Consider the following 14,183-nt stretch of genomic DNA (forward strand, 5'->3'; position numbering starts at 1 on the left):
TTCTTTTCTTTTTTTTAAGTTTATTTATTTATTTTGAGAGAGACAGAGAGCAAGTGAGCACAGGGGAGGGGCACGGGGAGAGGGGGGGAGAATCGATGTGCAGGCCTCAACTCATGAACTGTGAGATTATGACCTGAGCCGAAGCCAGATGCTTCATCAACTGAGCCACCCAAGTACCCCGGAGCTCAGAATTTCTTAGAAGCAGGCCTGACCTGTGGTCTTGGTAATACAGTCGGTGGCCCTTCTGTTAGAGCCTCAGGGGGGACTCTGTAAACATTCCCAGTGAGCTAATGGCGAGAAATGGGCCATGGAGAACGAGACAGAGGAAGCCACTCACAGTGGATTCTACACTCGGTGTTCACCAGACACACAACACGTGGGATTTAGGGGGGAAGGGGCTGTTCTCGTTGCACCTTTGTTTTTAGCACCTCAAAATTTACAGTAACGCTAAAAGGTGTTATTTTTCTTTTTAACCCCAAACTTGCAAAAGTCACCCCTTCCAAAAGTAACCGTGGGCCTTGTATTTGCACTTGGCCCTGGGAGTGATATTTGTGTGAATGGTCGGCCACCACAGAAACGGTCTGCTTCCTCAGTTCCCCACGGACACCGCCCTGACCCTCCACCCTAGTCCCCCCTCATCGAGTTGCTCACTGAACCGTGGGACACGCCATCAGGTGAGGTCACGAGAGCAGGTGAAAGTTGCGAACTAAACCCCAGAGGAGCCGTGTTGCTGCCTCCCAGCCTGCTCCCAGCATGCTTCCATGCCCTGATTATTTTGCGCAGTGATTATTCACGTGAAGCCCCGGGGAATCATTAATCCCATTTACGGACGTAGAAACCAACCGCTTGGGGCGCGGCTTCCCGATGAGGCGTAGCAGTGAGAGAGGGTCTGCATCCCGAGGTCTGCAACATACAGCGTGTGGTCCGTTAGGTCCACGGCATCCCCTGGGGAGCCTCACAAGCTCCCACCCTCACAGACCCTGGTGTACTTGGCCGGGTCACTTCTGGGAGCCAGGGTGAGTCTGGGAAGGTCGGGAACCATGGCGTTAAGAGAATTCTTCGGAGCGGTTTCCCGCAAGCACTCGACACCCACACGCCCAACGCCTCCCCAGCCCTGCTCCCCAACGGCGGTCCACATCCAAATCCTGGATGTCCGCCTTGCTTCTTTCTCCTCCCCGCTTCGTTCCGCCGTCGGGTCCTGGCGATGCTCCTTCCATGTATCGCTTGAACTTGCTCACTTCTCTGCTGTTCTACCGCGTGCGGGGCCGTTCACCCTGCCCTTGTCCTGCCCCACCGGCCCCACTGTTTTGCCACTTCTTAGTCTCCTGCCACCTCTTGGTCAGCCCCCAGCAGTGCCGGGGCTGGGCCGCTGGAAGGGGCTGACTGCGCGGAGCCTGAGCGTCGGTCCCTCCGAAGGCAGTGCCTATGCGGGACAGCAGGTGCAGTGGCAGGAACAGCGGGTTTGGAGGGGTCCTGGGGGTCCTGGGTGCCCTGTCCTGCCATCTGGGAGACGGCTGTGTGCACTTGAGCTCTGCCTCTTCTCCCGTCTGCAAATGAGGCATGAAGGCCCCGTTCCCTCCATCCCCTCCGACTTCCTTGCGGCCCCAGGCCTCCCTGATGCGGACGGAAGAGCACAGAAATGGATAGATGCTCTCCACGTGCACCGCCTGGGTTGTCTCTGCCTCTTGCCGCAGATCTCTGGACCCTGTTCTCCTTCTCTGCATTTCTGTTGCCTGGCCCAGCTCCCCTTTCGCTACCCTGTTCGATTCCCCCCGAGCCCGTTCCTCCCTGCTCTCCGTGTGCGCAGGTCTGCAAACTCCAGCTGCGTTCCTTTGCCCGCCTTTGGCAGGAGGCTTGAAGCAGGTGGGGGCTGGGCGATTGGGCAGAGCCACTGAACCTCCCAGCCTGGTAGCGGAGTCTCAGTTCTGGGGCGCGTTGGGCCATCCTGGGGAGAGAGATGCCCTTTGCGCCCTCCCCGTCTCAAAAACGCCCAAAGCGTAGTGTCAACACGGCTTTTCAGAATGACACAGGCCTGGTTTGTAAACCAGGTTGGTTCCATGCTGCCTTCACCAGCAGAATGATATAGGGTGGACCCCTAGCGTCCAGAATGAGTTACTGCACTCCTAGGGATTTGGGGTGTTCACGTCTTTCAAAATTTTATCTGTAGCCTGACTGGGGCAATGAAGAGAAAGTAAATGAATAGGTAAGGGTATTTGACAATATCTTATTAAGTGAATTTTCTTGGCACCGAGTTTACAAAGGGGGCCACGGGCCCAAACCCTTGAAAATCACCCTCTGTACCCAGAGTTTCTCAATGCCAGCACTGTTGACGTTGGGACTGGATAATTCCTTGCTGTGGGGACTGTCTCGTGCCGTGCTGGGTATGTAGTAGCATTTCTGGCCTCAGCGCATTAGATGCCAATAGCGCACCCTTCCCTGCCCCCATCATGACAATCAAAATTGTCTTCAGATATTGTCAGATGTCACCAGGAGGGGCAAAATCGCCCTCTTTTGAGAGCCACGGCTGTATCCCAGTTCCCCAGATGCTGAGCCCCGATGGAATGCAAATCATTATAAGCTCCAACGTCCACCAAAACAGGGGATGTGAACCAGGGGTATGCACACCCTTGGTGCCTTGGCGTCTTCCAGCTCAGCGCTTTATCTTCCATCAGCTTTATCTCGCTACTCCTGCGCCCTCTCCTCGGCTGTCATCACAGGTGGCCATATTGTCCTTGGACAGCACGAGAGCAGTTATGGAATTTGATCAGTGGAAGGGTTATGAGATCATTAACTGATGGAGAAGTTGGACTTTCTGTAACGTCCATCTCAGCAACTGAGACCCTTGCTTTAACAAGGTTGTAGGTTGTAACTGATCACATCACAGCATTCTATGGGGCGTATTTAGGTTTATGACAAAACAAAGGTCGTGTTTTTCTTCTCTCCCCAGCCTTATTGAGATATAACTGACACATAGCACTGTGTGAGTCTAAGGTGCACCTTATGACCCAGTTGGATGTCACCAAGTGGGTGACATGGGTGACACCCATGTGTCCTGTCAGGCCCGAGGGTGTCTTCCCTCCCATGAGGGGAGCGCTGGCCTTTCCTCCCTCCATCCCACAGTGGCTTGTTCTTCCTTTTTGTTCCTATGGCCGCTCCTCACGCCAGGCTCACCCCTAACATTTGTGGGGCCCGGGGCAAGGCCAACATACTGCATCTGAAGGTCACATATCTAACTCACGAACCGTCAGAAACAATGTGTCCCATCCTTCTTCTCTGACAGCTATGCCTTGAGAATAACCGGAAGGTCAGATTCCAAGGTATGCTTCTTGGTTCTGCACCAGAACATGGTGCCGTGTGAAGAGTTGACTCCTGGCCTGCAAGGAACCCTTCTTCCTCTTCTATGCTTGGCCTTGTCCCACACCATGAGGGCGCCCTGGGCTGGGTGTCCAAGCTGCACCCACACCCCTGGAAAACTCCCTTCACTTGGCCAGTCTCCAGAACCAGTGCTGCCCTGGCAGGGTCCACCCTGGAAAGACAGGCGGGGGCAGAGGGGTGAAGCGCTCGGACTCCTGGGAGCCAGCTCGAGGCTCCTTGCGCAGGGAATTCTGGAGTCCCAGGTGCACAGCTCATGACCTAGACCTTGGAGATGTAGACCAAGTGTGCCTGCCCCCCAAGGCTTCTTTGCCCTGACAGAAAGGGGCACAACCACAGAGGGGAAGAGTGGGGTCATTGATAGTGTGAGACACGGTGCACAGGGTGTTTCCTAAAGGTCTCCATTTCCTGTCCCTCACTCACCCTTTCCCAAAGTCACCTTTTCAACTGAGACTGCCAAGTGAGGGTATTACTAGTAAGCGCAGTGAAATCCTCAGTGAGTAAAAAAACAGGCCATAATCTATCCATTTATCTACGCCCAAAGCATATAACCTAACATTTACCATCTGTAGCATTTTTGAGCGTACCATTCAGGAGTGTTAAGTCTATTTACTTTGTTGTGAAAGGAAGGGCCAGAACGTTTGTTTGGCAAATCTGAAAATCTATACCCATCAAACAACGACTCCCCTCCCCCTCCCAGGTAGAAGCCCTCCTATTTGCTGTTTCTATGAATTTGACTCGTTTTAGATGCCTCTCCTGGGAGGGATGATACAGTATTAATCTTTTCTGTGAGTGCTTTTATTTCATTTAGCGTAATATCTTCAGCCACACTGTAGCCTGGGACAGGCTGTTCTTCGTTTTTAAGGCTAAATAATACTGTTGTCTGTATGTGCAACAGTCAGAGTTTACCCATTCATCTGTTGTTGGGTCCTTGGACAGGTTCTACCTCTTGGCTTTTGTGAATAGTGTTTTTATGAACACGGGCGTGCAAATCTCTTCAAGATCTTGCTTTCCATTCTTTTGGCTATATGCCCAGAAGTCGGATCGGTGGATCGTATGGTAGTTATATGTTCTAATTTTTTGAAGAAATTCCACAGTGTTTTCCACAGCAGCTGCACCATTTTACAATCGCACCCACAGGGCACAAACATTCTGATTTCTCCACATCCTTGCCAACACTTGACATTTTCTGCTCTTGACAGTAGTCATCCTAACAGGGGTCAGGCTTGCGTTTTTCTGATGAGGAGTGATGCTGAGCGCCTTTTCCTATCCCGTTGGCCATCTGTAGATCATCTCTGGAGAAATGTCCATTCAAGTCTTTCACCCATTTAAAAAAGCAGGTTATTTAATCTTTTGTTGTTGAGTTGTAGGACTTTTAAAAAATATATTTGGAACATTAGCCCCCATTAGATGACTTGCAAATATTCTCTCCCATTCTTAGGTTGCCTTTTCACTCGGTTGATTGTGTTCTTCGAGGCACACAAGTTTTAAAGCTTCAAGTAGTCCCATGTCTATTTTTGTTTTGTTGCCTGTGCTTTTTGGTGTTCTATCCAAGAAACCGTTGCCATGTCCAAGGTCATGAAGCTTCTCCTCTGTTCTAGGAGTTTTAGAGTTTCAGATCTTACATTTAGGCCTTTAATCCATTTTGAATTGTTTTTGCAGGGTATAAAATAAGGCTCTAACTCTATTCTTTTATCTGTGGATATCCAGTTTTCTCAACACCATTTGCCAGAGACTGCTCTCTTACCATCCAGTGGCCTTGGCACCCTTCTCAAAGATTATTTGAGAAAAACAAGATTTTAGCTAATTAGTCTGTGCTTAGCCTTGGGTGTGAATTTGGCTACATACTGCTGCTCTTTGGACATTGTCTTTTGTTTTCAAATTAGAGATAACTAAGAAAGATGCTCCTTTGGAAAGAAGGACACTTAGAAAGTGTGCTTAGCAATGATTAATTAATTGGTAGAAAACAACTTGCCTGATTTTTTTTTTTTTTTCCAGCTTCTCTATTCTGGGTCCTTATTGAAAACAGTCTAAAGATACGTGAGGTTGTATTAGGAATGCACTGGCAGTGGTCCTCGGAGAGTGGCTCACAGAACACTGGGGGTCCCCAAGACCTTTCCCCAGAACCCCAGTCTCAAAACTGTTCATACTCCTGAGACATTATTTGCTATCTTCACCGTGCTGACGTCAGCACTGAGGGTACAACAGCAGTGGCGAATAAAACCGCCTGCTCCTCAGACTCGGGACAGGGACAGCCAGCCACACTCGGGTGGTTGTGCCCCTCACCACACACACTTGCAGGAAAGGCAGTGCCAGCCTCAGTTGAGAAAGTTCTTTTATCTTTTTTTAATGTTTATTTTTGAGAGAGAGAGAGAGAGCACAAGACGGGGCAGGGCAGAGAGAGAGGGAGACACAGAATCCGAAGGAGGCTTAGGCTCCGAGCTGTCAGCACAGAGCCCGATGCGGACATCATGACCTGAGCCGAAGTCGACGCTTAACCGACTGAGCCACCCATGCATCCCAAGAATGTTCTTGATGAAGCTGTAAAAACAATTACTGAATGTGGACACTTGATCATCTCCTTTTAATAGTCTATCACTAGGCATCCAACTTAGGCTCAGGTCATGATCTCACGGTTCATGGTTCAAGCCCCGGGTTGGGCTTTGTGCTGACAGCTCGGAGCCTGGAGCCTGCTTTGGATTCTGTGTCTCCCTCTCTCTCTCCCTCCCCTGCTTGCGTTCTGTCTCTCTCAAAAATAAAAAACGTTAAAAAAAAAAAGTTTGTGTCACGAGACGGGCAGTGCACACAAAAGCGCTTTTGCCACACGCAAGGATACACAACGGCTGTCTCAGTCGGAGACTCAGTCGGGCACCTGAGCCATGAGCAAAACCAGCCACTTTTTCAGGAAATGCGGTTTTTGCTTAGATGACTGACAAACTATGGCTACTCAGACTTGGTTATTTGGCAGATATTTAAAAACAAAAACAAAACAGTGAACCTGTCACTTCAAGGAAAACAATGGAGGGTGTTGGTTGCCAATGATCTCAAACTGAGCTTTCAAACGAAAAAATGCTGGAAAGCTTTTATTTGCCACAGTGGGTCTGGCATCTTCCCCTTACAAAATTGTCTGATGATGTTAATAAATATCAAATATTGATATTAATATCAAGTATATAGATATTAATATTGATATTGATATCAAATATTAATTTTTTTACATCCTAAACTGAAATATGTCGACATTTGAGAAACTGACAAACTCAGTGAACCAAGAGTTTATTTTTTTTTTAAACTTTATTTTGAGGGGCGCCTGGGTGGCGCAGTCGGTTAAGCGTCCGACTTCAGCCAGGTCACGATCTCGCGGTCCGGGAGTTCGAGCCCCGCGTCAGGCTCTGGGCTGATGGCTCAGAGCCTGGAGCCTGTTTCTGTATCTGTGTCTCCCTCTCTCTCTGCCCCTCCCCTGTTCATGCTGTGTCTCTCTCTGTCCCAAAAATAAATAAATGTTGAAAAAAAAAATAAACTTTATTTTGAGAGTGAGGGAGGGAGGGAAAGGCAGAGAGAGAGGCAGAGACAATCTCAAGCAGGCTCCACACTGTCAGCTTGGAGCTCAATGAGAGGCTTGAACTCACAACTGTTGAGATCATGAACTGAGCCAAAATCAAGACCCAGACGCTTAACTGAGCCCCTCAGGCCCCCTTCACCGCCTTCTATTAACTCAGACATTAAAGAGATTTGCAAACATGTAAAGCAATGCATTTCTCTCTCTTCTTTCTTGGAAAACATTTATTTTTAACTAAAAATAAAGTTATGTATATTACTATACAGTAGGTTTATATTAATCTTAAGCAAATTAATAAATATTTTTGAAATTTCCCACTTTTACTTTCTAATACGGAAAATACGATAGGTAAGAGCCACAAAAACAAAGCTCTTTGGGGGGTCCTCAGTAATTCTGAAAAGCATAAAGGGGTTGAGAGACCACATAGTTTGAGCAAGGCTGCGCTAGAAATGCTTAAGAACTGAAGGTGGTTCTTCAACAGGAACCCGAGATCGGTTCGGAAGGAGAACATTTTTTTTTTTCCAGGTAAAACAGAAGCTGATCTAATCTCCAACAACTTTGCTAACGGTCTGTTCTAGATGGTGATGGAGAGCGGGGATTGGCTGGTTGGTGGAGACCTGCAGGTGCTGGAGAGAATCAGGTGGAACGATGGGCTGGACCAGTTCCGCCTGACACCTCTGGAGCTCAAGCAGAAATGTAAAGAAATGAATGCTGGTGAGTAGGCTGGCTCGAGTGGGTGAGTCTGTCAACACTCGTCGCCACCCTCCCGCTACAGAATTAAAGATACCAGGAAGCGGCAGGTTTATAGCTAAAAAAAAATTTTTTAATGGTCTTAAGTTTATTTTGAGAGAGAGAGAGAGAGAGAGCGAGCGAACAGGGGAGGGGCAGAGAGAGGGAGGGCGGGACAAAATCCCAAGCAGGCTCCAAGCTCGGTGCAGAGCCTGATGCAGGGCTCGAACTCACAAACCGTGAGATCAGGAGCGGAGCCAACACCAAGAGTCTGACGCTTAATTAACCGACTGAGTCACCCAGATGCCCCGGCATGTTTTATAGTTTTAAAAAGCTGGAAGCCTCTATCAGCATTTGTACTGACACAGACTGGAATGAATGTATAAGGTTGACGTATATCCATATATTGGAATAGTTGCAGCCCGTTAACGATATGCACGGACACAGAAAAACACCCCGGCTGTATTTACTAAGCAAAACCGCAAACTGCAGAATAACATGCAGAGCAGAGTTCTGGAAAACAAAATAAAATAACTGTTCTTGAGTTAAATAACTGTATATAACCCAAGGTCTGTGTAGAGTATGTGCCAAATGGCAGGTGACAGCGGCTGCTTCTTGGGGACAGGGACCAATGGGCAGGAAGATTTTCATTTTATGTATTTTGAAAAAGAGAGAGAAAAAAATCATGATGGGATTTCAGGTAGTTTCTATATCCTATTTTGGGCTTTTCTGTATTTCCCAAATTTTCCATAATGGATATTTCTTTCATAACTAGAAGGAAAAATTAAGCCTCTCGGGAGTCCATTATTTTTTTTAAGTTTCATTTATTTATTTTGAGACAAAGAGTGAGCCAGGGAGGGACAGAGAGAGAGAGTCCCAAGGAGGCTCCAAGCTGTCAGCACAGAGCTCTGACACAGGGCTCGAACCCACAAACCGTGAGATGGTGACCTGAGCTGGAATCAAGAGTCAGATGTTCAACCAACTGAGCCACCCAGATGCCCCAGGAGCCCATTATTAAGTGGAGGAGTTTTGGAGATTTTTTTTTTTTTTTTGACAGTTGAAGGTGAAATATTTTTTTACGTCTTTAGATTGTTGAAACTTTTCCCAGGCCCCAGAAGTTGCTGGTCATGGTTCTTGTGCTGGGGACGTGAGAGACAGGAGCAAAGGGTAAACTGAGGACTGACCAGCACCAGCTCTGGCCTGAGCCGTGCTTGGCTGGAAAGGCCCTGGCCACAGATGTCTTCATTTCCGACTCAGGCTCTCCCTCTAGGGCTTCCTGCCTGTGTGTCCCCGCCCTGTGGATGCGGTCTGGCACTGTGGGCACCTTTGGAGTAAGAGTCCTGAAGCCCCAGGTGGAGTCTCTGGATGCTGTTGTTTTTTTTAAATGTTGTATTTAGTTTTGAGAGAGAGACAGAGCATGAGTTGGGGAGGGGCAGAGAGAGAGGGAGACACAGAATCTGAAGCAGGCTCCAGGCTCTGAGCTGTCAGTGCAGAGCCCGACGTGGAGCTCAGACTCATGGACTGTGAGATCATGACTTGAGCCAAAGTGTGACACTCAACCGACTGAGCCACCCAGGCGCCCCTCCTGTTGATTTTCGAAAGCTGATGGGCATAGCAAATGCTCTGTGCCTTAGACGTAGCTGTGTTTCCTTTCTTTTAAAATCAAAGTTCTAACTGGCCTTACTAAACGATTCTTGCAAGCAGAGGGGAGCTCCCCTGCATTTCCTCTTGTTCTTGCGGACGAGCGACAGCGTGCACTTCCTTCACCTCGCCTTCCTCCTCTCCCTTCCCAGATGCGGTGTTTGCTTTCCAGCTGCGCAACCCCGTCCACAACGGCCACGCTCTGCTGATGCAGGACACCCGCCGCCGACTCCTGGAGAGGGGTTACAAGCACCCCGTGCTCCTGCTGCACCCTCTGGGTGGCTGGACCAAGGACGACGATGTGCCCTTGGACTGGCGGATGAAGCAGCATGCAGCTGTGCTCGAGGAAGGCGTCCTGGACCCCAAGTCAACCATCGTGGCCATCTTCCCGTCTCCGATGTTGTATGCCGGCCCCACAGAGGTGAGCTGTGCCCAGGCTGGGCTGTGGGCCTCAGAAATGTGGGCTCAGACTTGACTTAAGAGGAGTGAATGAGTCTCTGGGATCCTTTTCCCTCATGAGCAGATTCTGGAGTCTCCTGCTGTCTCTTTTTAAAATTTTTTTTAAATGTTTTATTTTTGAGAGAGAGAGAGAGAGAGAGAGAGAGAGAATAAGCGGGGGAGGGGCAGAGAGAGAGGGAGACAGAATCCGAAGCAGGCTCCAGGCTCTGAGCTGTCAGTACAGAGCCCCACACGGGGCCCGAACTCACCAAACCGTGAGATCATGACCTGAGCCGAAGTTGGATGCTTAACCAACTGAGCCACTCAGGTGCCCCCTGGTCTCTCTTCTTTATCCAACTTCATTAGGTTTCCATTTCATTTCTGTAAAAATGCTAGAAACACCAAGTCGAGTCTGTTACGCACTGCCTCTGAGAACACGGAGGTTGGTGTGCAGATAAGGAGAATAATGCAGCTTAACTGAGGTGGTATTGGGCAAACTGTATTGAACCTAATATTCAATTTCCAAAGTCTAGTCACTGAGTCACCACACAGGCCCGGTGAGCTCCATTAGAAAGCCCCACTAAAAGCTCAGTGTCCCCTTTGATCATAACACAGAGAGCCTGTGAAACAGACTTTCTTTGTCCTCCTGGACCACCACTGTAGCGGGTTTGAACACGTTTGCAGGAAGTATGATGAACTTCGAGGGTCTCAACTGTTTGGAATGCCCCAAAGCGAGTTTAGTAAGTTAATTCTCTTCAACCAGATCAAAGTACCTGGTGTCTGGCTCTCTTCTCCACCCTCCATATTTCTGTCTCAGCTTTAGAGAGGGCAGTTCATTTTGAAATCCCAATATTTGTGTCAAACTAGAATTGATGTCTGTGTATAATCAGCTCATTATTGGCAATCAGATAATCAAAGATGTTGGAATTTGTAATTTCCTTTAAACTGTGACTTATTCTGAATAGGGAGGGCCTGGAAAGTAAGATTCACATGGTTCTGTAGGACAGTAAGGTCCCCATGCTCCTGGCTCACCTGCCTGTTTGGAGAGAGCGATTAGGAAATACAACCTCAGGTTCCAGGAAGCTGGGGGGTCAGGTGGGGGGGTGGGATTCGGGTCTAAAGCTCCTACCTCATGTAAACAAGCATGAAGAAGAGCTTGGGGTCTTAGATACCCCACAGACTTCTGCACCTATTAGGTGATCCTGTCACTGAATTATTTTTACAGCAGAATAAAGGCATCTCTGTAAACAGGGACCCAAGAGTTGGCCAGGGGTGACCAGCATCTCCCTCCCGTGATGTCTCCTAGGTCCAGTGGCACTGTAGGTCCCGGATGATCGCAGGGGCCAACTTCTACATCGTGGGCCGGGACCCCGCCGGAATGCCTCACCCCGAGACCAAGAAAGACCTGTATGAACCCACTCATGGGGGCAAGGTCTTGAGCATGGCCCCCGGCCTGACCTCTGTGGAAATCATTCCATTCCGAGTGGCGGCCTACAACAAAGCCAAAAAAGCCATGGACTTCTACGATCCAGCAAGGTAGGTTTCCAGAGGAGGAGGCGTTCATCAACATCTGCTCAACCAGAAAGAGGCGGCAAAGCTTGGGCCCCGTGCAAGCTCTCCAGTGCTTCTCCACCTTCTCCTAGCAGGAATGAGAGTCCCTTGAAGGCCAAGACCGGTCTTACACATGGTGTGTCCCCGTAAAGTTGTAGCATGGCCACCTGGTATGTCAGTAGAGGGTCCGTCCATAGCTCGCTTTCAGCACGTCTCTCCTGAGCTCAGAGCTCACGGACGCAGGCGGGGCAGAAGACAGAGCAGGTACACGGGAAATGTCGAATGCATACCTGCTATCAGTCGCCCTTTTTTTTATTTTTTTTTAATTTTTTTTTTTCAACGTTTATTTTATTTTTGGGACAGAGAGAGACAGAGCATGAACGGGGGAGGGGCAGAGAGAGAGGGAGACACAGAATCGGAAACAGGCTCCAGGCTCCGAGCCATCAGCCCAGAGCCTGACGTAGGGCTCGAACCCACGGACCGCGAGATCGTGACCTGGCTGAAGTCGGACGCTTAACCGACTGCGCCACCCAGGCGCCCCTATCAGTTGCCCTTTCTTGTGCACACTCCTTTACCGAAGACCTAGTGAATCACCCATTCCAGAAAGTGCAGCATTTTACAGAAAAAAACAGGGTCTAAACACCCCGTCACCTACCGCGGGCACCTTTAGGGTCGATGTGCCTCACCCACGCTGAGTTCTGTGTTGCTGTCCTGTGACAGGCACAACGAATTCGACTTCATCTCAGGGACCCGGATGAGGAAGCTGGCCCGGGAAGGAGAGAATCCCCCGGATGGCTTCATGGCCCCCAAAGCATGGAAAGTCCTGACGGATTATTACCGGTCCCTGGAGAAGAACAACTAAATTGCCCTCCGGTTCCAGAAGTTTCTTCTTGAAGTGCTCTTGGATTCCCTTTTCTATTTTTGTGATTAGATGCTTGGCATATGATTGCTTCTCAGTGACTGATTTTTCGTGTTTTATGACAAGGTTAAAAATTGTGTCTATAATTTAAAGTCAACTTCAATAATATATAAAAGAAAGTCACACTGAAGACCACATCTTAGCAGGGACAGCAATGCTGTTATGATTTCAGAATGAAATTAGTTGTATTCTCTTCTGCATCTGATTAGGCAGGTCCCGGATTTCTTGATGCTTTGACCGTGTGCCTAGTTTCCTCACCAGAAGGTAAAAGCGTGTCTTCCGGCGTAAGTCTTGCCAACCTGCACTCGCCCAATGTCACGGTAGTAAAATAAACCAGGTGAGCAACCTCTTCTGTGCGACTGACCTAAGGCGGGGGAAACAATGCTCACCCTAAGTGAGGTGTGGCTCGCATAAGATCCTTGCCCCTGTGTCACACCTCGTACAACCTCGCTGCCCAATCTTTTAGGTGCTCACCTGCCTGGAGACACCAAATGTGTGAAAATGCGAATTTAATCTCGGATCCATGCAACCTCGTTCTGCCGAGGAAGTTACGTTGTCTCATAAAGAAGTCTTAGCGCCCTTGTGTGAGTAATCGAAGTCCAGTTAAAGGGTGATTTTCAGTTGGAGAGTGGAGCGTGCTTTGACCGAAAGATTTGCACCCGGGGCTCCAACCATCTGGCATTGTTGTGGCAGGTTAATTTCCCTCCTCTTTGCTGTGGTCACCGTGTCCTGGGTGAGGCGGCACTTGTCGGCTGCAGCTGCAACGGAAACCAGTTCACGCCATTAGACTAGCGAGCTGCTGGGATGGGAAGAGACCACAGAAAACGTGGCCTCCAACCCTGTGGTCTCACAGAGGACCACACTAGGCGATGCATAGCACATGCTCCGTGAGCTGCTGAGGCTGCCAGAAAAATCACCACTGGTATTATTTAGGAAGGACTGGGAGGACGGGGGGCCCGAATGGGCACGCTGCCACTTGACTCCCTGTCTGGTGCTCTGTGCGCACTGCACATATGCCCGTCGGTTTGGCCAAGCTCCTTGCACCAGGGCACCCGCGAAGCAGACTTCTTGAATGCCAGAAGGTCCAGAGTTTTCTCACCAGTTTTGTAGTTTACGGCTGCAAAAAAAAAATCAAAACGCCAGAAAGCCCAAAAACCCCACATACTTTTCCAAAGACTTATGCTGTGCCGACACCTAACCTCCAATGGCTTTACTTCTTGGGAGGTGATCTTTTGTACTTTACGCATGATTCCTTGTTGCCAAAGAATATATGAAGAAACGGTACCTTGTGTACTTGGGTCTCTCTGGGAGAGACTTAAAACTGGAAAGAGAAAACTGTGATTTTTTTTTCATATTCTCAGTTGTTTTTTTAAATGCTAATCTTCGCTAATGAAAGCTCTTTTGAGAATAAACCACATACAGTGGCCACAGCAAAACGTAACTGCCTTTACGAGAATAGTGCCTGTATTGGTTTAATAATCAGAGGTACTCATTGCTGCCTTTTTAAAACAACAGCGTATTTATTGAAAACATGAGACGGGAGGGATGTAGTGCCTTAACTGATACATTTTGTGATTTCAAAAAATGTATTTAAAATTGCTTTTCTGCTCTTAGTACCACCATAGTGCAAATGACTGTTTCCACGGACAAGCAATGCTTGTTTTTAATAAATTTCTCAGAATGGAAGCGGAGTCTTTTCTGCCTGTGACGCTGAGTGGGGGTTGGCCCCATGAGTGCTGAGAGCTGTGTGACTTTGCATAATTGGAGACGGACAGCAGCAACCCTCACACCGCAATTAGGAGGCTGTCTGCCCTTGTTCGAGTCGCTTAATAAACCGTGCTGTACGTGTGAATGGCTCCTCCTGTGTTCAGGGGTGACTTGGTAGCTTAGGGACTCCCCTCAGGATGTCACTGCAGGAGGATCTGACCCTTTTCTTCCTAACTTGCTTCCTTTTCTCCAAGTGCCCGCAGGCAG

The 14,183-nt window shown here is 48.8% G+C and overlaps 1 protein-coding gene across 3 annotated transcripts in view; it reads left to right on the forward strand.

Moving 5' to 3' along the window:
- Positions 1-13,895, forward strand: part of PAPSS2 (3'-phosphoadenosine 5'-phosphosulfate synthase 2) — a 74,428-nt gene extending 60,533 nt beyond the window's left edge. For all 3 annotated transcript variants that reach the window (XM_043597994.1, XM_043597991.1, XM_043597992.1), the window contains 4 exons: positions 7,510-7,645; positions 9,454-9,722; positions 11,046-11,275; positions 12,011-13,895. In XM_043597994.1, coding sequence (XP_043453929.1) covers positions 7,510-7,645; positions 9,454-9,722; positions 11,046-11,275; positions 12,011-12,152 — 777 coding nt within the window. In that variant the 3' untranslated portion in view covers positions 12,153-13,895. The remainder of the gene's footprint in view (positions 1-7,509; positions 7,646-9,453; positions 9,723-11,045; positions 11,276-12,010) is intronic.
- Positions 13,896-14,183: the final 288 nt, after the last annotated feature.

The sequence above is a fragment of the Prionailurus bengalensis genome, chromosome D2 (genome assembly GCF_016509475.1).
Source record: "Prionailurus bengalensis isolate Pbe53 chromosome D2, Fcat_Pben_1.1_paternal_pri, whole genome shotgun sequence".
In the NCBI taxonomy this organism is placed as follows: domain Eukaryota; kingdom Metazoa; phylum Chordata; class Mammalia; order Carnivora; family Felidae; genus Prionailurus; species Prionailurus bengalensis.